The 27,079-nt window shown below is 38.2% G+C and overlaps 1 protein-coding gene across 1 annotated transcript in view; it reads right to left on the reverse strand.

The window, feature by feature from the left end:
- Positions 1 to 2,057: 2,057 nt before the first annotated feature.
- Positions 2,058 to 27,079, reverse strand: part of PAK3 (p21 (RAC1) activated kinase 3) — a 146,238-nt gene continuing 121,216 nt past the window's right edge. Inside the window, exons 11-12 of the mRNA XM_060182741.1 lie at positions 13,823 to 13,960; positions 2,058 to 8,457 (exon numbers count right to left, since the gene is read on the reverse strand). Of these exons, the coding sequence (XP_060038724.1) occupies positions 8,368 to 8,457; positions 13,823 to 13,960 (228 nt within the window). The 3' untranslated portion in view covers positions 2,058 to 8,367. The remainder of the gene's footprint in view (positions 8,458 to 13,822; positions 13,961 to 27,079) is intronic.

Consider the following 27,079-nt stretch of genomic DNA (forward strand, 5'->3'; position numbering starts at 1 on the left):
CAAACATCTCATAAAAACTGCAGCAAAGGTGGGCACGAGGAATAACATCATTGCAAGACTGGCCAGCTCCTCATGGGGCGCAAGTGCTTCCACACTATGATCATCATCTCTGGCATTATGCTATTCCACTGCAGAATACTGTGACCCAGTATGGTTCCGAAGTCCCCATGTCCACTCGGTCGATTCCAAATTATATTCCTCCATGAGGATAATTTCTGGAACCATCCGTTCCACCCCGGTTCCATGGCTGCCAGTTCTTAGGAACACCGCCCCGCCAGATATTCATTGGGATGCGGCATCATCTAAGTTCATTTCCCACGTCTAAGCTCGACCGGACCTGCCAATATACACGGATATCTTTGCCCACCCTGTCCAACGCTTGACGTCTCGTCACCCAATCTGGTCCCCTATGCCTACACTGAACTTCTCTGTTCCAGTCTCTTGGAAACAGAGTTGGCAGTCAGCTGAGGTAAAGAACAAACACCTCATCACAGACCCCTGCAAGGTCAACCCGGCTTTGACCTAGCACGTTATGATTGGGCCCTCCTCAATCGCTATCGAACAGGCCATGGGGAGCCAGAGACGACCCGAATTGCCCCTGCGGCTACAGACAGACTATGACCCACATAGTCAATGACTGCCACCTCTCCAGATTCAAAGGAGGTCTCGAAACTTTACATCAGGCTCAACCTGACGCTGTTGACTGGCTACGGAAGAAGGGCAAACGCTAGAAGAAGAAGTGGAAGGGATGGGATTCAGAACTCTGCTAGTGGGAATAGTGTGGAATGTAGCCCTCTTATCCAACAGCCTTGTTGATCATTATTAAATAAATTAAAAATTCTTTAAAATTAAAAAATTAAGAAAAGTCTGTTATGAGTAAAGTAACTCTCTCCTGTGACCTGCAGACATTGACACCAGATATGAGATTTTAAAAAGACATTATGCAGGTGGCCTGGCTAGTTCATAATTTTCTAAGCAAAAACAAGGTTTATTACAAATAATTTATTATTAGGACATTTAGTAAAACTGGAATATGGCATGAATGGAACTGTATCAGCATTCGGTTTCTTGATTTGATAATTTCGCTATGGTTATGAAGCATCATATTCTTGTTCAAAGGAAATACACAGTAACACTGTTATGAGGAGAATTATATGTACAGTGTATTTTAAATGATTTAGCACAATGTATGTGTAATACATATATATATGTGTGTGTACATTCATATACTTTTAGTATATGCATGTATGTATATATGCACACACAGCATCAGTCAGGAAAAGGAAATTGGGCTTGCTTAAGTCTTCTTAAGGTTTATTTCTGAGAGCACAGACATAGAAAACTGATTTTCACAATAGGGCATTCATGAACAAAGCAAAACATCAACATAGTGATGTTTTATACCAATTTATACTCAACATTTTCTATCTTGATTTATGTGGTTTACTTTTTTTTGTCCATATCTCAGCTCAAAGTAAAAATCATCAAATAGCTTTTCATTATCTTTTCCTCCTATAGGTTTTACCCTGTCACATTAAATACATTCACATGTTATATATTTCTCCTTTGAAGTGTTTACTATTTTGTGATATCTTTCTTACTCTTCAAACAATAAGCTACTGAGATGGTAAGGCTTATGTCTAATTTTGCTCATTTTGCAACCTCAGCTCCAAGAGTATCGCCTGACACATTGTAACAGATAATTTAATAAGTATTACTGTTTTTTAATAATTTGAATTAACTCTTTGAAAAAATTAAATGTTTTGACACATTTCCCTTATCTACCCCTTGGATGTACAAGGTTCCTTCTCTGCATTCTCCTTGGATGTACAAGGTTCTCTGCATTCTCCTTTCTAAACAATCCCATGTTAAAATCATATGGTGACTCTGGGCCTCAGTTATTTGGTGGCAGTATCTACAATACATTTTCTTTTGCTCATAAAACTAACCATTTCCCTGGCTTGTTATCTTTGAATGTTATATCCCAACAGGCGGAAGAGGTGAAATGCCCAACAATAAAGGAGTGGGTGGAAAGAAGAGAGAAGCATAGATTTTTTGATGTTTGTCATTTTTATTTGCAATACTTTAGGTCCAAGTTTCAAACTGCAATATTTTTACACTCAAGACACAGTCATGCACAATCCGTATTTCAATTTTCTATTGCTTCAACCACAATTTAAACAATAATGGAAATAAAAACTCTGAAGGTCAAATGCTGAGGTCAGAAGGATGGAACTGTACCATCAGCAGTTCTACAAAAGAAATAACTTACTTAAAAAATCAAACAAACAAAAAGACCATAAATACTTTTAATCCAAAGTTACAGAAGAATTTCACTACACATGTTTACAGATAACACATTTTAACAAAAGTAATGCACAGCTAAATGAGATACAATTCTTTAAAAAAACAACAAAAATGTACGTCCTCCTCAACTTGTTTTGTCTGGTTATTATTAGTATAATCTCAGTATACATCAGTAGCCTATGCTCTGGCTCCTTCTGGGTGATGTACTGAGATTTAAAACTCAGTCCACTAGAAATTATAGGATTCTGTGGAATTTCTTCTCATTACTATTGTATATAGCATACACGGGTCCTTAACACCACACACAAGCACACACTGAATTTGATTCTCACACTTAGTGCTGATTGGCACACTTGCTGTACACAGCATAATGGGACCATCCAGGAACATATAGTTTTCCCTCTTTCCAGCACTTTACTCATACAATTGGTCAATCACTATGCGTGATGTTATTAGAATGCTATCAGTGGTTCCCAACAAGTATATTTGTCAATACTCCTTAGTGCTAATAGAATGAAATTACTTTATCTTAGCAACCTACAAACATTTAGACCCATTCTTAGTGATCCCAGTCAATAAAATACATGAGTTCTGCTATCTTGTGCCATTTAACAAATAAATTATATTAAGTCCAGCACTATTTCATAGGAAAGGAGAGGCCTAGGTATAGTTCTATTCTAGCAAGTATGACAGTATATTTCTGTCCTAGTAGCAAATACTGGCCACAATTTAATGAAAAGCAGACTTTACAAATAGTGTATGGAAAATCAAAACTGGGAATACTTAACAGAAAAGAAACATTAAAATGAAATAATAGAAGGAAGTGGAAGGCTGCCACAAGTTTCATCAATACTCTTAAATATTGTTAACATCATTTACTTGAGTTTTGTAATTCATCATTTTTATAGCATAAGAGACTGTATTATAAAAGGTTCAGACTAAACCACGTGGTATTTTTTTATCATTTTAACAGGTAAAATATGCAAAATAACCTATAGTATTATAATTTCAGAAATTTTGGAAAGACCTTGGAGATCATCTAGTTTCATATGTTTACACATGAGGAAACAACTAGGAAAGGATTAGTTGATTTCCTCAAATTCACACAGAATGTTAGTGATAGTGCCTGAATCCTGTCAGGTTTGCTTACTCCTAGGTTAATGTTCCTTCTACAGCATCTGACTGATTCTCTAATTGTGGTTGATTTCCTCTTGGGTACTAAATCAGGTGAGCATGGTAAGTGCCTTACAGCTATTCTAGATAGCTTTTTACCTAATGGCAGTTTCCAAAAGAGATTCCGATGGCACTAACTAGCTTGTATAAGTTCATCTTTAGACTATATAATGTGGCACTAAATGTTACATGTATTATAGTATACTTGCACACAGAGGTTCTATCTCAGTTCCCGTATTTTCAGACTCAAGTAGATAATGTTCAATATTAAACAGACATTCCCAATGCATGAGGAGTTGGGATATATTCATTTGGTTACTTAAATGTGTGTGGGATCAAAAAAGAAGTGGAAAAAGAAATCTAACCAACAGAAAAACAATACTGGAAAAAAATGTAAAATTTCTTTCTGAGGAAAAATATGTTCACTGTTTCCAAGGTCCCGCTTATTCCTTCCCAATCCACATGCAAATATATGTTCAGAATTCTATGTTACGTTCGCTCAAAATCCCAGATCTATTAAACTGTCAATTTACAAATGCTGAATTTCCGTCCTCTGGCTCAGAGACAGGGAGAAGATTATATCACTTCCCATGCCTTTGTTTGACTGAATATTAACTGTAGTTAATGAAGAAAAAGAACATGAGATTAAATTTAAGATGTCAGGTTTAAGTGTAACCAAAGTAACTTTTATATTAAGAGTAGCCAATGTAAAGTCTGTGGTTTCTCTGGATACACAGCTTGCTCCTTGTGAAATGAAACCATTGCCGCTTTACAAAAATTCTCAAATAAAATTTCTCTGATGAGTTAAAAGGAAATTCCTCTCTTTCGGTAGTCCCATTTCTTTTTAAGCATGACAACTATTGCATACAACCTATCATCAGCCATATCTTAATATTTTCATAGCCAACTTCTAAAGTCATGACTTTTATTGAATTAGTGGGCCTTACCTACCAATCATTAAAGGAAGGGTCTTATTTGAATAACTTGTCAGACAAGAAATGTGTGGGAGCTAGGGATTTTATCTTCCTTTCCTCAAAATTTGACCTAAAATCTGCTGAGATGATCCGGAAAGGTAACACCTAAAACTGATGTTATCAGGGAGATAATCAAATGTAACCCTTCCTATCTAAAATAATGGCTATCTAAAATAACCAAAACAAAAACTTTGATGTCATGCCAAAGCAGAGAGTAGCCAGTTTAAAAGCAGAGGATGTATTTGGAGTTCTAACAGTGACATCTTCCAAGTTTTAACATATAGCTAATAGTCTCCTAAGAAAGCACGTGCCACACCCGAGCCTGTGCCAACCTCAGCACCCAGGCATATATAAAGCCTATGGAATAATTGTAACTAGCAAATATCTGTGCCCTGCATGCTCTGGGCTCTTGCCAGAAGTTATCTACCTCTGACATCTTTTCTATGTTTCTATAGTTCCTTCTCTGATGTTTATTTATTAGAAAATAATAATTGATATAGTAACATCAAAGGAAATTTTTAATGAAAAAATTCATAATCCCACTACCCTAAACTAACACAACTAATTTTAATTATGTATTCCCAGTCCTTGTCCATATGCACACTTTCTTTTACATTTGAATAATTCTTGTTTATGTTATTTAAAAGTAATTTTATAGATTCTCTCAGAGAACTGGCAGCCTCATCAGAAACAAACAACCCATTGAACAAAGGAATATAGTTATTTACATAACCATTGAGTTGAGAAATATTCTTTATAGACAAACATTTCAAACTATCAAAACAGTTATACATACGACAGGAAGCAATTTCATATTTCTTTTTTCTTTTAGCAATGGAATGTGCTTCAGAGGGGAGGGGTAGGTGTGGGTATCAGGTGGTTAAACTCAAATATTGAGGTGAAATTCACAAGCCTGAAAGAAATCTGAATAACACAAAGAATAAATACTTGATTTAAATCTTCTTATATGAATTGGCCATCCAGTAGCCAAATAATGGACTGTGGACACACAAATATTTACAATGACATAGATGAGATCATCAAGAACGAAGTCATTATCCAACATGGTGACTGATTTGAGGGGATTGTGTCATCCAAAAATCCTTATGGGATTATGACAACGCACTGGATCCTTGATACAACATTAATGTTCTTTACTTTCTTAAATAAATAATCTCTACTGTGCTTCTCACCCTTCCCTGACTTTCCCACTGCCCTATTCTTCTTTCAGGACATACTGGAATCAACATTTGATGACAATGTACCCTCACTATCTTAGGGCACACTAGCAACATTAAAGATCTGATTATTCTCATCTGTATCAAGATAAGCTAAAATAAAATCCAAGGAAAGGGAATAAACTATGAACCATCTGGAGTCCAAATTGTTCAAGTGTATCAAATTTGAACCCTTCAGCATCAGTTTGGCAGGAGAAACAGCTTCTCTCTAATACTTATTAGAAATATACATAACTCTCCAGAATGAGGCAGGGTCTTTAGAAACCATTCTCATTTAAAATTTTCTATAGATATAAGGTTGTAAGAGCAATGTCTACTTGAATATATTAGAAAATCTGGGTGTAAAGTGATATGGTGAAGTACCTGGCTCTTCGTGTATGCTGAAGTGAAAGCATAAAAAGGCAGTTATTTTTCTGCCTACAATGATCCGAAGGGTCATTATTCCAGGTCTTCCCATTACAAAAGAGGCATATAAAGGATGACCAGGCTTCCCAATCATGTTTATGGGGGATCTATCCATTGGCAAGGCATAATTATCAATGTGCCAAATTCCAATTTACATTCCAGGTATTTCACTGAGTTCCGTGGCACCATCAGTTGGAAAAAAAATAGATAAAAATTAAGACTCCTCCCTCCTATTAGAACAGTGTGGCATTAAAAATCACAGACCCAGTCATATTTTAATGCAAAATGCAACACAGTATGATTTAAATTAATATTACCATTGATATTTTTTCTTTCACATTTGTTGTTTTATCCACTATGGGCTATTTTTATTTATTTTTTTGGCAGGGTCAAGCCCCTCCCAAATTTTATAGTCAAAGAAAACAATAAAAAATCTATCAGCGGTGTGATCTAAATATAAACACACACACGATATGACTAGCAGAAAGTGCTTTCATTTTAAGGAATAGATGTGTATGGTTAGATGGCTGAAGGAACCTAGGGAGAGGAGAGAGGCCCCATGACACTGATCTCTTTTCCTCCTTGCTGAATATAGATAGGTCCTACACAGGCTTTTTGATATAGTACAAATCAAGAAGCCTTTTACAGCACACACCGTTAGCTTTTAAAATAATTAGAGAAACAACGTTGCAGAATTTCTAAAATTGACAATACACTCAAAAGAGAAGCATAGTACTTTCTACACAAACATCCTCCAGACATTTTTCTATTCTCAGATGATTCAGGAAGTACATACAGTTGGGTTTTTAGTAAATGGTTACATGGTGAAATAATGGTCAATTTTTCTCATTTCCCCCAAGCCACAAAAGGAATTCAGTTAGAATGATACTTCTTGGAATACATGATTTCAAACCCAAATTATTTTTTACTTAAGTATTTCAATATATTTATTAACATATTCTTGAAGTTCCCAGAATCCCAAGAAAGTCAACACACCATATCCTGAAATAGAATTTGGTGATAAGTAGGGAAAATGGGAATATGCATTTTATAGACAAATGTGAGCTAGGATGTAGTTTTCATTTGCCTCCCATTTTTTACAAAGTTTAATAGTTACAATACCTCAGAACTCCAGATTTATGTTAATTTTTAAAATGTTATAAATTTTTGAAGTAAATAGTTTTAATAAGAAAGAAATTTCAGTGGGTCAATTTCCTCCTTGTACATGTATACTCCACAAGCATAACTGAGGATTAAAGTAAGAATCTTTATATTTGTTTACTCACATTCCAACAAGGATTTCAGTATTGCACACTTATCTTGTTTTCCTTTTGGCTCTCAGACAAAGTACTATCTTGTTAAAATATGATTGCTCCATTCAGGATTTAAGACTGGAATCTCCCAACAGGAGTACCACAGTTTTAATGTGTCCTTTGTCAGATATCATGAAAATGAACAAGTTGGTTTATATAAATGATAAAGTATGTCTAAACTACCTCTTTAGAGTCATCATGAAAATATAAGGGGATTTCACCATTTGAGTGTTATCAAGATGTACATTTTTAAAAGCCCTTCCTGAATATACGTATTCCTCTCTGCTTTTGGAAAATGTTTTAAAAGAAACCTTTTCCAATGCAAATGCAGAAAAACAGGTACATAAACCAAACCACCACTATAGAAGAAGAATAAAAAATTGCAACTCTACTAGGGCATGGACTTCCACATGTTCACACAGTACTTGCTTCTTTTTTTTTTTTTGTACTTATTTGCTAATTTTGCTTTTTTTGTTTTGTTTTCATTTTTTATAAAAAAAGATTTGAATTTTTTTTCTGAAGATCTAATGACAATGCAAGTGAAAAACATCACATTGGGGTAAGGAGTTTTGAAAGAGGTTCGAATGTAAGGGACTACTCTCTAACTTAAAAAACAAACACAACACTATGAAGAGGAAGTGTGCACCCTTGAGAAATGTTTTTCTTCAAAGTGTATGCACAAAATGAGGGGATTCACTACTGGCTCGTTCGCTTCACTGTGGAAGTGACCACTTTATAGCCACTTCGACATTGCTGCCCTGTTTGGGCTGCGATTCAGGCTTACAAATAAATTACATAATCTGAAGGAGTAGGAAAAAAGGCTTATAAGAAGTTTCTATTCATTTGAGAGATAAGAAACCCCCACCACATTTTACTGTCTTCTTCCATCTTTCCTGTAGCAGAGATTTATTTCAGTCTTACTCATGAGGGAGATGGTGTGGGGTAAGGCTTTCAGGCTTAGCGGCTGCTGTTCTTAATCGCTTCCTTTGCAGCGATAATCAGAGGAGTCAAGCTGGAGAGAGGCTTGGCTAATTTTAAAAATGGATGCTGAAAAAGGAGAAGAAATATGAATTACTGGAATTCTTTTTGCCAACAATTATATTTATTTATATTTTTGGCAGCCTTTTTTCATTAAAATATATTCTGAACATTTTAAACGTTTAAAAAAATGGTGCCAGCTTTTATTCTTTGGATGTTTTGTCTGTCAGTGTCTTGAAATCCTTTAAAAATTGATATGGAGTAGGTGTCATGTAAATGCTCACTGTGTTCACAACAGTCTGATTTTCTATGTATGAATTTAGCTGGAGCAGTTCTCATGCTCATAAAAGTGATTTTGGCTAGCCACTAAAGCCCTTGATTCTGACACTTTTGGTTCCCTAACTACTAAACCAAACAGCTGCTTCTCCACTGTTTCTCTTTTGACTCCTTTACATGAATTAATACAAATTGATAGTGACTTTTTTCTTTGAAATATCTTCCACTTATGCAGTCTGTGGCATGTTACTCTGTTAAGTCTCTTCCATGTACAAGCTCATGAAGTACTCCCTCTCAATTTTCTTCCCTGGTTTCATTACATTTTATTTCCCACACACAAGAAACTGATTCTTATCATTTGTTTTTCTTTTTGTCTAATTTATTTTTTCTTAAATATTTATTTATTTTCCCTTTTGTTGTCCTTGTTGTTTTTATTGTTGTTGTAGTTATTATTGTTGTTGTTACTGATGTCATCATTGTTAGATAGGACAGAGAGAAATCTAGAGAGGAGGGGAAGACAGAGAGGGGTGAAAAAGATAGACACCTATAGACCTGATTCACCGCTTGTGAAGCGACTCCCCTGCAGGTGGGGAGCCAGGGGCCTGAACTGGGATCCTTATGCTGGTCCTTGCACTTTGTGCCACTTGCGCTTAACCCGCTGTGTTACTGCCTGACTCCCTTTTTGTCTAATTTAATTCCATCATTTACCATCATTTATATTCTTTCTTGGCTTCAAAGTTTCACCAACTTTATGACCATGACTGAGATCTTTATCAAGTGACCTGATTTCTTTTTACACTGGTTCTGTGTCTCCAGTTGTCTGCTAGATAATTCTTCTTTTTTTATTGTTGTTATTTATGTTGCCATTGTTGGATAGGACAGAGAGAAATGGAGAGAGGAGGGGAAGACAGAGAGGAAGAGAGAGAGACACCTGCAGACCTGCTTCACCGCCTGTGAAGCGACCCTCCTGCAGGTGGGGAGCCAGGGGCTTGAACCAGGATCCTCACACCAGTTCTTGGATAATTCTTAAATTATCTTTTATTTTTTAATTTTTATTTACATATTTATTCTCTTTTGTTGCCCTGTTGTTTCTTTTTATTGTAGTTACTATTGTTGTCGTCACTGTTGGATAGAACAAAGAGAAATCTAGAGAAGAGGGGAAGATAGAGAAGAGGAGAGAAAGACACATGCAGACCTGCTTCACCGCCTGTGAAGCGACTCCCCTGCAGGTGGGGAGCCGGGGCTCAAACCGGGATCCTTGCACCAGTCCTTGCACTTTGCCACCTGCGCTTAACCCACTGCGCTACTGCCCGACTCCCTTGAATGTTTTTTTTTTAAAGATTTTATTTATTTATTAATGAGAAAGATGGGAGAGAAAGAACCAGATACTACTCTGGTACATGTGCTGCCAAAGATTGGACCTGAGACCTCATTCTTGTAAGTCCAGTGCTTTATCCACTGAGCCACCTTCCGAATCACAGCTCTTGAATGTTCTTGATTCACCTTTAACTCAGCATTTCAAAATGCATGCTGAATTCTCCCAAACACAATACTCTTGCGTGATATAAGCTAGCATACTGGAATCATAGCACCTGGCTTCAGTAGTTTTCTGTTCTGCTCATAATAATCGTTACATGCAATGTGGTAAATTAGATGACAATTCTTTATAACCTATATCGAGGAAAAGAAATGATATGTATTATATTATCCTGTTACTCTTGTTTTTACTAAATACTACACAGTGATTTGGGAAGTCCCTTTTGTCTCCCTCTCCCATAAGCTACTGAGTTCTTAAAACCTTTTACAATTCTCTTGCTTTCTCTAGTTCAAGCTTAATAGACTTTTTTTTTCTAAGCCATTATTTAAAATTATGATTTAGGGGTGGAGTGGTGTTGTACTCTGTTGAGGGCACAAGTTACCATGCACAAGGACCCAGGTTCAAGCCCCCAGTCCCCACCTGCAAGGATGGGGAATTTTCTGAGTGGTGTAGCAGTGCTACATGAGTCTTTTTCTCTCTCTCCATTTCTATCTCCTTTATCCCTCTTGATTTCTCTCTGTCTCTATCCAATAAATAAATATTATGATCAGTAGTGATCTATAAAATTATAACAGGTATACTGTACACCACACTCACTACAGAATTTTTGTGCCATGATCCCTCCAACAATGAGCACCAGAGAGTTTTTACAAAGTTTTCTTAGAGACTGTTTACTTATGGTTTTTTTCAAGTTCATGTATTTCAATTCTCTATATTACACATGTAAGTGAAACAGTTTTGTAGTTGTCCTTTGCCTTCTTACTAACTTCACTAAGCATAATCACCTCTAGTTCCATCCATTTTTGTCTCAAAGAAAACACGGGGCCGCCTGGCCTGTGCAGGGCCTGATCCGCCACTTCCGGCCGGAGCTGGAGGAGCGCATGCAGCGGTTGGCCCAGCAGCACCAGGCCCGGAGCGCTGCCTCCTAGGCCCTTGGGAGGCTTCAGCCAGGTCGGGCAATAAAGCCGCTGCCACCTGCTCCCAAAAAAAAAAAAAAAAAAAAGAAAAAGAAAAAGAAAACAGTAGTATCTTTTGACTGTAGAGTAGTCACAACTTCTTCATCCAGTTATCTGTCAATGGACAATTATAAACCTAATAAACTTAAACCATACCTATAACAATTATTCCTTTGTTGATAAGGAATCTTCTATGTTTTCCACTAATTAATTCTAAGTACACACCACCAGATTAATCTTATTTTATTCCCACATTTGAGCAATCCCTGGTCAACTCCTTATGGAGAGATGGAAGGAGGGAGAGAGGGAGGGAGGGAAGGAGAGAGAGAGAGAGAAGAGAGGAGAGAGGGAGAGAGAGAGAGGGGGAGAGAGAGGGGGAGAGAGAGGGGGAGAGAGAGGGAGAGAGAGAGAGAGAGGGAAAGAAAATGGAGGAGAGAGAGAAAAAATAACATCATAATTCTGGAACTACCCTGCCCCCCGATTCCTTAGTATTTTCATATGCTCATGTGACTCTAACATGAAGTAAACACATTCAACAAGTAGGGTATGTGCTTAGTGAGCTAGTTCTCTAGTCTAGATTAATCTTCCTAACAAATTGCTTTTTATCGTGTGTGGCCCTTCAACTTTTCAGTTTTCCTCAATTACATTCTCAAATCTTTAGTTTGGTGTACAGACTGAAATTTTCACATTCAGCTTCCTTACTTGACCCCTTTTTCAGCTGAACTTTCTATATTCTGTTCACTTAAACCTTATCTATGTGACTTTGGTCACACTACAACCCTTCGGCCTGAAATTGTTTCCCCTTTCATTTTACTTCTCTAAAACTGGACTTTCAACATCCAACTGGATTATTTCCTGTTTACAGGGATTTTCTGATCATCATAGCATATAGAAGTACTTTTCTATAGTGTTTACTATTTTTTGAATGAGTATTTAAACAATCGTATGATTTTTTTTTTCATGTACTTAAGGAAAGTTTAAATTTTCAGAGCAGAAATCATGCATTTAACAACTATATAACCCACTACATTTAAACCTTTAAAGCAGAGGTTACTCAATCAATATTGATTAATAGAGAGATAATTGACTTAGGTTATACACAAATACAAGGTCTTGTCTTTTCTAAGGTCTTTTAGTAGCATGGCTGTCATAGGTTTCTTCTTTCTAATCTTTATAATAGCCGATGACAAGCTAGTGTCTGAGAATGACTTATGAACTTGGTGTGATGTTTATTGTTTACATATAGAAATGAAAATATTCAATGAATCATTCCTTTTAAATTCAATTTTGTATTAGTGATTCAACTGGTTTGGAAAAAAGTATTATTTGGAATGAATTATTTAATTGAATCAATGATCTATGTCAATGTATAGTGATAATAAACAAACCTATGTTTTCACTTATTATTGGAAGAGAGCACAATATGAGTATGCGTCACTGTATACTTGGGACAATGGGAGATATATAAAGATGTGGAAGTAAAGCTCCCAAAAGTTCAGGAATTTATCTGCAATTTGAAGTTGGATAAATTAAAGGTCATTCCAGACTTGACATTAGTGCCCTATGACAGCTTCTGAAATGTTCACAAATAGCAAAAGAAAAAAAAAAGTGTAGCCTACTCAACTTTTCCAAATATGTTTATCTCAGGTGAATTTTTTCTAGGGTGTGGCATTCTATTTCTAAAAAGAATTCAAAGACATCAAGAGTAGATGTTTTTTTGTATAAGTTTAAAACAGGCTAAATATTTTACACTATATATAACTAAGTGCACTTTTTTCTAAACTGGGTAATGTATTCAAAGGCAAAAAGATCACAAGCAGTCACTGTTCTTAGATGTTACAGATTTTGATATATGCCTCTGAATAAAAATCTCTGATAGTAAATCTCTGTGTGTCATATTTAGCAAATATTGCTTTAGCAGTGTAAGCACATTTTTCCTCTGTTTGTTTTTGTGTTTGTGTGGTGGAAAGTCAAACATTCCAGAACTCAAATTCCAGTTCTGCTACTCAACAGCTATGTGGACCTTAATTGCTACATCTCTAGAATGAGTTAATAACTCCTACCCTGTGGAGTTATTAAGTATTAAATGAGATAGCATGTAAATTTAGGTAAGCAGTATGTTCTAATTACCATAATTTAGATTAATCCTTCAAAGCCAGGAAAAGAAAAAATGGTTACAGAGGCTCTCACCACTGAATAGTACTTACCCAGACAAGCAAGTGCCTGCCAATTGGCATCACAAGCAAAAAAGCTTGGATCAGCAAAGTATTAGAATAGCAAATGTCATGGAAATAATTGGATAGTTATATAGAGAATGATTTCCAGTCAAGAGCACCTTCATACAACATCCAGGGGGGCACAAGTAAAGTTTAGAATAATATGGTAACACTACATGTTCACATTGCTTCTTCACAGAATCGGGACTTCAGGAAGAACAAACATTATTTATGGATTGAATTGCCAACTTCTCTAAAGAAAGGAAACATGTCAGTTAAGTATGTATTACATGCATGCCTATATTTATGTGCTAATGGCTTAAAATGAAATGGTCATCTTACAGCTAGACCTAGATATGTGTTGATAGAGCTCTCTTATTGTCACATATTGAGATATAAAAGGCTAACATAATGACTCTTTCTTTGTAATTGCGGCATTTTATTTTTACCTGCAAAAGCTCTTTAGCAGATCCTCGTCTATCCACATCCATCTCAAGACAACGATTTAAAAAATCACGAAATACAGCCGACAGTCTCTCAGGATTCTGGAGCTCTGGAGTTCCATTAGTAGCTATCAAATATAAAGCCTATAACAAAATAGAATTGTACATTAAGCATACACATAATAGGATCATAAGTGGACAAATACAAGATTTTTAAGACCCAGTTCATGCTATGGGTCTTAAAAATTCCATGTTATAAAGTGTCACTGATATATATTTCAAAGTATTTATAATATTTGATAATTTTTACTTCTCATAGTATCTGAGGTGACAGGACTATTTAGCAAAAGCCTTGTAAATAAGAAAGCTAGCTTCTGAGAGTTAAGCCTGTAAAAATACATACATAATGAAATACATAATTTCTACTATCTAGAAATTAAACCAAAGGATTATTTGTGAATCTATGACTCTAAAGAGTTGGAGAATATGCAAGGATCAAAACACATTAAACTGAGTATAATTTCTGGAGGGCAGAACTGCAAAGGTAATTATACTTTGCTAAGGATTTATCTTGTTTGAAGATTTTTATGAACAGTCCAGGAGTGAACAGAATACATTATAGAACTAGAGAAGCATAAGTAAACAGGACCTCGATGAGAGGCAACCTGTGTAACCCAAGAACTCAAGTACCTTTACCCTGTTGCATATGTATGCCTACAAATTTTAATTAGATTTGTGATGCTCTACTTACAATAAAAGAAAATGTGAGGAAAGTTAATATTATCAGTCCTGAAACCTGGCATTCTATTATAGAGAATTAAGTGTCAATATATTTCCAAAGTTTTTGTTGCATAAGGCACCAAATGAAAAGACATAAACTCATGGTTTTCCAACAGAATCAAGGGCCCTAGCCTCTAAGACAGTGTCAGATTCAGAGCCTTGGTCAATTTACAAATCAGACCCATCACAGAGTGGTTTTTGACATTCATAGTAGATAAGTAAGCAAATAAATAAGTTGGTCATTCAAGCCTCCCATTAGCAAACAATTCTAAAGCATTAAAGATCTATTATTATATTAGACATTGAAGAATCAAAGGTAAACAAGACAATGTCCTAATTTCTTTCTTTTTTTTTTTTAATAGAGCACTGCTCAGCTCTGGCTTATGGTGGTGTGGGGGACTGAATCTGGGACTTTGGAGCCTCAGGCATGAGAGACACTTTGAATAACCATTATGCTATCTAAACCCACCCTAACAATGTCCTAATTTCAAAGATTATACAATTTAGTGAGAGAGAAAGACTTACAGATAACTACAACACAGTAGCTAATAAAGTAATGTAGCAAATACTCAGTGAATACAAGAATAAGAATTTTACACCATACCTCAGAGAAAGCATTCAAAGAGGATGATTTGAACTGGGTCTGGAAGAATAAGGATTTTGCCTACAGGTACTTCCACTACGGTTACACCCACCTATACAGCCAGGCCTTAAACTATTATGAAGACATACATGCTCCTTTCTGAACTTGCTTATATTTTGTGTCAATTTTTCATCTATTTTTTCACCATGACTCCTAAGATTGTGATTTAAAATACTTATTTCTATCAAAGTCCTTTCCCTGGCCAGTGAGGAGACTTCTTATTTCTAGAAAGAGAAAGACAATACCAAATTATCTCACCTATACATGGAACCTAAGAATAAAGGACGGTGGGAATCCGGTTTTACCGCAGGGAGTTAAGCGCAAGTGGCACGAAGCGCAAGGACTGGTGTAAGGCTCCTGGTTCAAGCCCCCAGCTTCCTGCCAGCAGAGGAGTCACTTCACAGACAGTGAAGCAGGTCTGCAGGTGTCTATCTTTCTCTCCCTCTCTCTGTCTTCCCCTCTTCTCTCCATTTCTCTTTGTCCTAACAACGACGACATCAATAACAACCAACAATAACTACAACAACAGTAAACAATAACAAAGGCAACACTAAGGGAAAATGAATAGATATTAAAAAAAAAAAGAATAAAGGACAGTAAGGGAAAACGTGCGATGAAATTTGGACTGGGTGTGGTGAATTGCACCAAAGCAAAGAACTCTGGGGAAGAAGGGAAAGGAACAGGATGAAAGGACATTGGGATCCTGTGGTGTCTCCTAGAATGCAATGAAGGGAAGATGAGAAGTTGTGTCTATGTAGTAAATGTAGACTGTTAACTCCTGTTGTTAAAATTTTCAGAGGCTCTGGCCGGGCTTGCTTCACGGCGGGTAACAGAGACGCGGAGACAACGGCTGGGCAGGGCAGCTGTATTTCTTTATTCAGGAACAACGATTCACAAACTAAGACAAACTAATCACCAAACAGAACTCTGCTGTCTCTTTGCGGCGGCGCAAGCACTCTCTCTTACTCTGGAACTCAGGAACCCTCTCCCTTACTCTCGAACTCAGAAACTCTTGCCCTCTCGCACTCTCGAACTCCGGAACTCAGGAACTCTGTCACTGGGGAACTCAGGAACTCTCGGACTCCGGAACCCTCTCCCAGGGTCCCTTGGGGCGGGGCCAAACAGGCCCGCGAAATTAACAGGACTCATCCAATTCTCTTGGAGGGGGAGGGCTAGAACAAGCCAATGTAAAGCATACGACAATTCCCCCTTTTCTTTTTAACTAAATGACTATAGTATCAAGGGTGTGGGGTGAACAGAAACATATATAACCAAAACCAGCATGTTGCCAAGGGAAGGCCTGAGGGGGCCATATCTGAAAAAAAAAACATTTCTTGCCTCTGGGGGGCTACTTGCCTCGACGGGCATTTGCATGGGGGCGGGGAACGGCCTAGGGTCCCAAAGGCAGCTGGCTGCAACTTACTTACTATGAAACAAAACTTGTTATTAGCATATCTACTGCACGATCTAACATTTCTAATAGAGAAGGAATTTGAGACTTTTACATATCAGCAACGTCTTTTAACCTTTTCTTACACCCATTCAAGATGGAGACACACCCTAGGTGTGGGCCGGAGAGGAAACCTCAGGCATGAGAATAATTAGCATAGCCATTGTGCGATCTACCATTTCTAATAGAGAAGGTAGTGTTTTACATATCAACAAGTCTATTTAACCTTTTGTTTAGACCAACTTAGTTGAAATATATTGATTGTTAACTAATTTTTACCTCAGACTTTAAATGTAAGTTAATTTTTATCTTTATGAGAATTACGTTGAAAACCTTTTTCATTTATCTTTGACTAGTAAGAATTTTAGCCTTAAAGCTACTGTTTACCAAACTTTAAACATACACATAAACATAGTCATTAATACACGAGGAGAGAAACCTTTGTTACGAAGACATGTCATTTTAAACACGAATTTAAATCTATATTGTCTTAGTTGTTGGGGGGGGGGGTTCACCATCCGGAGGTGGCTTCCCGTGCAGCTCCATTTCCGAGCAGCTCCACTTCTAGGAATTGCAGGTTGCGATCTCTGCACAAATCTCTGCATACTCCAGCTTGTCTGCCTTCAGACCGGACCGGCGGCTGGAGATCTCGTGTGCCCAGTTTTGGCAGGGAGCCCGGGGTTCCGGGAGGCCCGGGATGGTTCCAGAATTCATAGAAAGAGGGCAGGCAGGCCATCTTTGTAGAAGGCGTGGGCCTAGGTGCCCAGGGGTGGCGGCCATGATAGGCCGCCGCGGCCCTGCCCCATGGCCCTGCCATGTCTGCTGCCCTGTTTGCAGTGGCCGAGCAGCGTGGAGGGATCAAGCGTCCAGTGCCCTGCACCACGCGGTGGAGAGCCGGCTTCTGTGGGCTGGCCTCAGGCTCCAGCATGTTGGCATCGGGCTCCAGCATGTTTGCCTCAGGCTCCAGCATGTTGGCATCGGGCTCCAGCATGTTTGCCTCAGGCTCCAGCATGTTGGCATCGGGCTCCAGCATGTTGGCATCGGGCTCTAGCGTGCTGGCATCGGGCTCTTGCATGGTGGCGTAGGCCTCCTGCGGGCTGCGGGGCTGCGGGGTTGCTGGCGCGGTGCGCGGGGTTGTCTGGGCGCAGCCGGCTGGCTGGCTGTTTGACCAGGTGGAAACAGCAGCTCCGCGCCTTGCCTCCCGCCCGCTGGCTCTTCCCGCTGGCTGTTGTGAGTTCGCCAGAGCGAGTGGAAACCACAGAGTGGTCCAGAGATAAATGTTCCAGAAACAGCAAAACAGTCTCGTGAAGAAAGAGCAGAGGCCTTTGGAGATCTCTTCACAAGCAGAAGAGAAGGCCATAGTACATAGGTAGCCAAATTGTCTTTACTTATCTGAGAGATGCGCAGGTCAGGTCCACGTGGGCGCCATTTGTTGTTAAAATTTTCGGAGGCTCTTGCCGGGCTGGCTTGCTTCACGGCTGGTAACAGAGACGCGGAGACAACGGCTGGGCAGGGAAGCTGTATTTCTTTATTCAGGAACAACGATTCACAAACTAAGACAAACTAATCACCAAACAGAACTCTGCTGTCTCTTTGCGGCGGCGCAAGCACTCTCTCTTACTCTGGAACTCAGGAACCCTCTCCCTTACTCTCGAACTCAGAAACTCTTGCCCTCTCGCACTCTCGAACTCCGGAACTCAGGAACTCTGTCACTGGGGAACTCAGGAACTCTCGGACTCCGGAACCCTCTCCCAGGGTCCCTTGGGGCGGGGCCAAACAGGCCCGCGAAATTAACAGGACTCATCCAATTCTCTTGGAGGGGGAGGGCTAGAACAAGCCAATGTAAAGCATACGACAAACTCCCCAAAAAAATAAAAAAAAAAAGAAAAATAGAAAATTGGTCACTGAAAATATTTATTGTCTCTCATTTAGCTGTCTACAATTCCGTAAATACTGTTCTTTGCTCAATTTTTTCTTTTTTTTATTTTCAGAGTTCAAACATTTAAAAAGTTAGACTATGACCAGAGACATACATATTAAAATGAATTTTTAAATTTAAAATAAAGGTTAGCAAATAAAATTGAGAAAAATTAGTCCCCCACATCAGGTATTTGGCTAGATGAACATGCCACTTTTACATTAGTATTTCAATTAACTTTATTTTTTAAGTATTTTATTTATTTTCTTGAAATACTTATTAATTTATGAGAGTAAGGGGAGTTAGAGACACAGTATCATTCTGATACATGCAATGCTGAGGATCTACCTCAAGACCTTACATTGGCATGTCCAGCACTTCGACCCTTGTATTATCTCCTAGACCAAAATATTTACTAGAACAGGAGAAAAAGATAGAGAGAGAGGAGACACCAGAGTAGCATCACTCTGCAACCTGCAATGTGATGTATCAAACTTGGGACATTTTGTTTTTGAGTCTAATGTTCTACTCACTGTACCACCCTCAAGCCAATATTTCAATTATTTTAAAACCAAATTATTGTGATAAAGTATAGCCTAATAACTTAAAAAATTACCACATTTTTATGTTCTATTATTTTAGTGTTCTTTTTTTCAGTGTTATTTTTATTTATTTATTTATTTATTTATTTTTAACCAGAGCACTGTTCAGCTCTGGCTTATGGTGGTACTGGGGATTGAACCTGGGACTTTGGAGCCTCAGGCATGAGAGTCTGTTTGCATAACCATTATGCTGTCTACCCTCCACCTTTATGATCTATTTTTAAAGAGACAAATATTTATTTTAATATTTGAAAATTGTTTTTCTCACTAGTGAAGACTAAAACTAACTTTATGGCCAAGAAGAAAATGGAAGAAATAAAAACCAAAACCAATTAGTGAGTAGCCTGAGAGATGGTGCAATGGCCAGAGTACTTTACTTGAAAGCATGAGGTTCTGGGTTTGATCCCTGACATCTCATGTACCAGAGTAGTCTACTTTGATTCTTTTTTCATAAATAAAATCTTCTTCTTTCTCTCTCTTTCTTTTTCACTTTTTCCTCCCTCTCTCCCTTCCTTACTTTCTTTTTAAAAAAATTTTATGGGGTTTCCCGGAAGATGGCGGACGGAGAAGCTGCTAGCCTCTGAGCTCCGAACACACACCCCTGGAGATAATACGATATTCTGCCTTTAGCAGGCCAGCCAATAAGGTGTCCTTAGACACCAAGGAGGAGACTATAACTTAATTTGGGATAAGAATTAGAGTAGGGAAAAAAATTCTTTTTTCTTCCTTTTAATTTTCAAGCATACATCCTTCCCGCCGCCCCCCCCCCCCATAAGCAGTCCCTGGGACCAGCTCCTAGCAGGATACCCCATACCACCAAACAGGGTGTGTTTTTTTTTTTTTTTTTAATTCACTGATACACATTTGGGAAGTTCCTTGCACTGCTCTTTAATTACAACTCTTCTTCTTATCTTCTCCCTTTTCTCTCTCTTATCTCTCTCTCTCTCTCTTTTTTTTTTAATCTTGTCATACACTTCTTTCTTCTTTGCCTTTCTGAATTTGTGAATTACTTTGGGGAAGAAAACTGACTCAGAGTGGACTCTCTATGTGTGTATCTCTGCTCTAGTTCCCTTTCCCCTCTTGTCACCCCTAGAATATACACTGGATAGTAGATTTACATAACTGTCTATTCTTGCTATCCTCTCTTTCTTCACTGGGATTTGGTTACTATTTTTTCACGAACTGGAGAAATTGTTTGGCTAACTGGTAACGATTAAACTACTTCAATTCTTACTTCAGTTGCTACTGTAATTCTGGAGGTTGGTGAGTGCAATTGTCATAAAGGTATTTAGTACAGTGTTACTTGTACTCAAGACACAACAACTGAGGAACAACAGAGCATAAAAAAAGAGAGAAACACATAAATAAAAAAATGGGTAGATTAAAAACAAATAAAACTGCTACCCCAATGAATGAAGACAAGACCCCAGAAGAAACTACAAATCAGTCAGAAGTAACCATAGATAAGAAAAGTATGCAAGCAATAATAAACTTATTAATCACAGAAATGAAAACAACATTGGAGGAAAGCAATGACAGTATTAGGGAAACAACAGTTGAGACCCCCCCCCCAAGGAAAATACTGATTATCTTGAGGCAATTAGAGAACTGAAAGCTGAAATAGCTGTAATGAAGAAAGAAGCTGAGGCAAGGGAAAGCAGACTAACAGAAACAGAAAACAGAATTAGTCAGACAGAGGATGAGTTAGAGAAAACTAAGAAAGAGGTGAAAGAGCTTAAAAAGAGATTGAGAGACACTGAAAACAACAACAGAGACATATGGGAAGATCTCAAAAGAAGTAACATTCGTATAATTGGCCTGCCAGAGGAAGAAAGAGAGGAAGGGGAAGCAAATATTCTAGAGGAAATAATACAAGAAAACTTCCCAGACCTGAATAACAGAAAGGATATCAAGGTTCAAGAGGCCCAGAGAGTACCAAACAGAATCAACCCAGACCTAAGACACCAAGACACATCATAGTCACAATGAGAAGAAGTAAGGATAAAGAAAGGATCCTAAAGGCTGCAAGAGAGAAACAAAAAATCACATACAAGGGAAAATCCATAAGATTATCTGCAGATTTCACCACTCAAACTCTAAAAGCCAGAAGGGAGTGGCAAGATATCTATCGAGCCCTGAATGAAAAAGGGTTTCAACCAAGGATAATATATCCTGCTAGACTTTCATTCAAGCTAGATGGAGGGATCAAAACCTTCTCAGACAAACAACAGTTAAAGGAGGCAACCATCACCAAGCCGGCCCTGAAAGAGGTTCTAAAAGACCTCTTATAAACAAGAACATCACTATAATACTTGCAATATATCAGAGTAAACAAATTTTTTTTAGAACAATGGCACTACAATACATTAAATCCATAATGTAAATAAATGTCAATTGCTTAAACTCACCCATCAAAAGGCACAGGGTGGGGGGATGGATCAGAAAACATAACCCAACCATATGCTGCTTGCAAGAATCCCATCTGTCACAACAAGATAAACACAGACTTAAAGTGAAAGGATGGAAAACTATCATACAAGCTAACGGTCCACAAAAAAGGGCAGGAACAGCCATTCTCATCTCAGACACGATAGATTTTAAATTAAATAAAGTAATAAAAGATAGGCAAGGACATTACATAATGATTAGAGGATCAATCAGCCAAGAAGACTTAACAGTTATTAACAACTATGCACCCAACGAGGGACCATCTAAATACATTAAGCACCTACTGGAATAATTTCAAAAATACATCAATAGTAATACAATAATAGTGGGAGACTTCAATACCCCACTCTCACACTTAGACATATCAACAAAGCAGAGAACCAATAAAGATACAAGAGAATTGAATGAAGAGATTGACAGACTAGACCTCTTGGACATTTTCAGACTCCTCCACCCCAAAAAACTGGAATACACCTTCTTTTCAAATCCACATAACACATACTCAAGGATAGACCACATGTTAGGCCACAAAGACAGCATCAATAAATTAAAGAGCATTGAAATCATCCCAAGTATCTTCTCAGACCACAGTGGAGTAAAACTAACATTTAACAACAAACGGAAAATTATTAAAAGACATAGAATTTGGAAACTAAACAACATGCTCCTTAAGAACCACTGGGTCAGAGACTCACTAAAACAGGAAATTCAAATGTTCCTGGAAACTAATGAAAATGAAGACACAACCTATCAAAATATTTGGGACACAGTGAAAGCAGTACTGAGAGGGAAACTTATAGCAATACAATCACATATTAAACACCATGAAGAAGCCCAAATGAACGACCTTACTACACACCTCAAGGACTTAGAGGAAGAGGAACAAAGGAACCCTAAAGCAACCAGAAGGACAGAAATCACTAAAGTTAGAGCAGAAATAAACAACATTGAAAATAAAAGAACCATACAAAAGATCAATGAAGCCAAATGTTGGTTCTTTGAAAGATTAAACAAAATTGACAAACCCCTAGCCAGACTCACCAAACAAAAAAGAGAGAAGACTCAAATTAATAGAATTGTAAACGATGCAGGATATATCACAACTGACACCACAGAAATCCAGAGAATCCTGCGAAACTTCTATAAAGAACTATATGCCACCAAGCTAGAGAATCTGGAAGAAATGGAACAATTCCTAGAAACCTATGCGCTTCCAAAACTGAACCAAGAAGAACTACAAAATCTAAATGCACCAATCACAGACAAAGAAATTGAAACCGTTATTAAGAATCTCCCCAACAACAAAAGTCCTGGACCAGATGGCTTCACAAACAAATTCTACAAAACTTTCAGGAAACAGTTAATACCGATACTTCTTAAGCTATTCCATAAGATTGAAGAAACAGGAATACTCCCTTCCACCTTTTATGAAGCCAACATCACCCTGATACTAAAAGCTGATAGGGACAGAACAAAAAAGGAAAACTACAGACCAATATCTCTGATAAACATAGATGCCAAAATATTAAAGAAGATCTTGGCCAACCGGATACAGCAACACATCAAAAAGATTGTTCATCATGACCAAGTGGGATTCATCCCAGGAATGCAAGGCTGGTTCAACATCCGTAAGTCAATCAATGTCATTCACCACATCAATAAAAGCAAAGCCAAAAACCACATGATTATCTCAATAGATGCAGAGAAAGCCTTTGACAAAATCCAACACCCATTCATGTTCAAAACTCTACAAAAATGGGAATAGATGGGAAATTCCTCAAGATAGTGGAGTCTATATATAGCAAACCTACAGCCAACATCATACTCAATGGACAGAAGCTGAAAATTCCCCCTCAGATCGGGGACTAGACAGGGCTGTCCACTGTCACCGTTACTCTTCAACATAGTATTGGAAGTTCTTGCCATAGCAATCAGGCAAGAGAAAGAAATCAAAGGGATACAGATTGGAAGGGAATAAGTCAAGCTCTCACTATTTGCAGATGATATAATAGTATACATAGAAAGACCTAAAGAATCCAGTAGAAAATTACTGGAAGTTATTAGGCAATATAGCAAGGTATCAGGGTACAAAATCAATGTACAAAAATCAGTGGCATTTATTTATGCAAACACTAAATCTGAAGAAGAAGACATCCAGAAATCACTCCCATTTACTGTTTCAGCAAAATCAATCTAATACCTAGGAATAAAGTTGACCAAAGAAGTGAAAGACTTGTATACTGAAAACTATGAGTCGCTACTCAAGGAGATAGAAACTGATACAAGAAATGGAAAGATATTTCATGCTCATGGATTGGAAGAATAAATATAATCAAAATGAATATTCTCCCCAGAGCCAGATACAAAGTTAATGCAATACCCATCAAAGTTCCACCAAGCTTCTTTAAGAGAATAGAACAAACACTACAATCATTTATCTGGAACCTGAAAACACCTAGAATTGCCAAAACCATCTTAAGGAAAAGAAACAGAAATGGAGGCATCACACTCCCAGACCTTAAACTATATTATAAAGCCATCATCATCAAAACAGCATGGTACTAGAACAAAAATAGGCACACAGACCAGTGGAACAGAATTGAAAGCCCAGAAGTAAATCCTAAAACCTATGGGCATCTAATCTTTGATAAGGGGGCCCAAAGGATTAAATGAAAAAAGGAGGCTCTCTTAATAAATTGTGCTGGGAAAACTGGGTTGAAACATGCAGAAGAATGAAATTGAACCACTTTATCTCACCAGAAACAAAAATCAACTCCAAATGGATCAAAGACCTAGATGTCAGACCAGAAACAATCAAATACTTAGAGGAAAACATTGGTAAAACACTTTCCCACATACACCTCAAGGACATCTTTGATGAATCAAACCCAATTGCAAGGAAGACTAAAGCAGAAACAAATCAATGGGACTACATCAAATTGAAAAGCTTCTGCACATCCAAAGAAACTATTAAACAAACAGAGAGACCCCTCACAGAATGGGAGAAGATCTTCACATGCCAGACATCAGACAAGAAACTAATCACCAAAATATATAAAGAGCTCAGCAAACTTAGCACCAAAAAAGCAAATTACCCCATCCAAAAATGGGCAGAGGAAATGAACAAAACATTCACCTCAGAGGAGATCCAAAAGGCTAACAAACATATGAAAAACTGCTCTAGGTCACTGATTGTCAGAGAAATGCAAATTAAGACAACAGTAAGATACCACCTCACTCCTGTAAGAATGGCATACATCAAAAAGGACAGCAGCAACAAATGCTGGAGAGGATGTGGGGACAGAGGAACCCTTTTACATTGCTGGTGGGAATGTAAATTGGTCCAGCCTCTGTGGAGAGCAGTCTGGAAAACTCTCAGAAGGCTAGACATGGACCTTCCATATGACCCAGTAATTCCTCTCCTGGGGTTATACCCCAAGGACTCCATAACACCCAACCAAAAAGAGGTGTGTACTCCTATGTTCATAGCAGCACAATTCATAATAGCTAAAACCTAGAAGCAACCCTGGTGCCCTACAACAGATGAGTGGCTGAGAAAGCTGTGGTATATATACACAACGGAATACTATGCAGCTATCAAAGACAATGAACCCACCTTCTCTGACCCATCTTGGACAGAGCTAGAAGGAATTATGTTAAGTGAACTAAGTCAGAAAGATAAAGATGAGTATGGGATGATCCCACTCATCAACAGAAGCTGACTAAGAAGATCTGAAAGGGAAACTAAAAGCAGGACCTGATCAAATTACATCAGGAACCTCACATCTTCACTATAGAACCCCTACTTCCCCCAGTCCTGGAACCCTTGGATAGGGCCCACTTTCCCGTATGCATATCCCAATCCAAACCAAATAATATTGCATCCGCCGATCACAACCTAACCAAAGCAACGATTGCCACCTCAACATGCTTCACCTCAGACTGTATCCAGAGACCTCACGTGTGGAATGACAACCCTTCAACTTCATTACTCGGTGAGACCTTTCCTTTTATAGTACACTCTAATTTCATCTCAGGTAGTTCACTTTCTAACAAAGTCCCATAATCTAGATATACACCAGTTTCTGTGAGAGAAAGCTTTTGTGCACACGTATCCATAAACTACTGCAAAATATATACCTGAAAGCAGAAGTACACTAGAGTTTGCAGTGAGTACCTCCCTAACACTTCCTCTCCACTATTCCAAGCTTGGGATCTGTGATTGCTCAACAAATTGTTTGGCTTCATATGTTAACTCTCTTTTCAATCACCAGGTTCCAGATGCCACCAGGATGCTGTCTAGGCTTCCCTGGATTGAAGACCCCACATATGTGTCCTGGAGCTCAGCTTCCCCAGAGACACACCTTACTAGGGAAAGATAGAGGCAGACTGGGAGTATGGACCGACCAGTCCACACCCATGTTCAGCGGGGAAGCAATTACAGAAGCCAGACCTTCTACCTTCTGCAACCCTCAACGACCCTGGGTCCATGCTCCCAGAGGGCTAGAGAATGGGAACGCTCTCATGGGAGGGGGTGGGTTATGGGGATTGTGTGGTGGGAATTGTGTGGAGTTGTACCCCTCCTACCTTACGTTTTTGTTCATTAATCCTTTCTTAAATAAAAAATTTTAAAATATAAATAAATAAAAAATTTTATACAACCCCCACTAGGTTCTCTGTCATCCTTTTTGGACCTTTACTTTCCCCCACCACCCCAGAGTCTTTTAGTTTGGTGTAACATGCCAATTCCAGTTCAGGTTCTGTTTTTGCTTCTGATCTTGTTTTTCAACTTCTGCCTTAGAGTAAGATCATCCCATATTCATCCTTCTGTTTCTGACTTATTTCACTTAACATGATTTCTTCAAGCTCCATCCAAGATGGGCTGAAAATGGTGAAGTCACCAATTTTAGTAGTTGAGTAGTATTCCATTGTGTATATATACCACAACTTGCTCAGCCACTAATCTGTTGTTGGACACCTGGGTTGCTTCCAGGTTTTGGCTATTATAAATTCTCCTGCTAAGAACGTATGTGTACACAGATCTTTTTGGATGGGTGTGTTGGGTTCCTTAAAATATATCTCCAAGAGAGGAATTGCAGGATCATTGGGTAGGTCCATTTCTCGCCTTCTGAGAGTTCCCCAGATTGTTCTACACACAGGATGGACCAATTGACATTACCACCAGCAGTGCAGGAGGGTTCATTTGACCCCACAATCTCTCCAGAATTTGGTGCTGTTACCTTTTCTGATGTATGACATTCTCACAGGAGTGAAGTGGTATCTCTTTGTTGTCTTTATTTGCATTTCTCTGACAAACAAATTCTTGGAGCATTTTTTCATGTGTTTCTCAGCCTTTTGGATCTCTTCTGTGGTGAATATTCTGTCCATGTCCTCTGCCCATTTTTAGATGGGGTTATTTGTT

This window comes from Erinaceus europaeus, chromosome X (genome assembly GCF_950295315.1).
Source record: "Erinaceus europaeus chromosome X, mEriEur2.1, whole genome shotgun sequence".
NCBI classification, from domain to species: Eukaryota; Metazoa; Chordata; class Mammalia; order Eulipotyphla; family Erinaceidae; genus Erinaceus; species Erinaceus europaeus.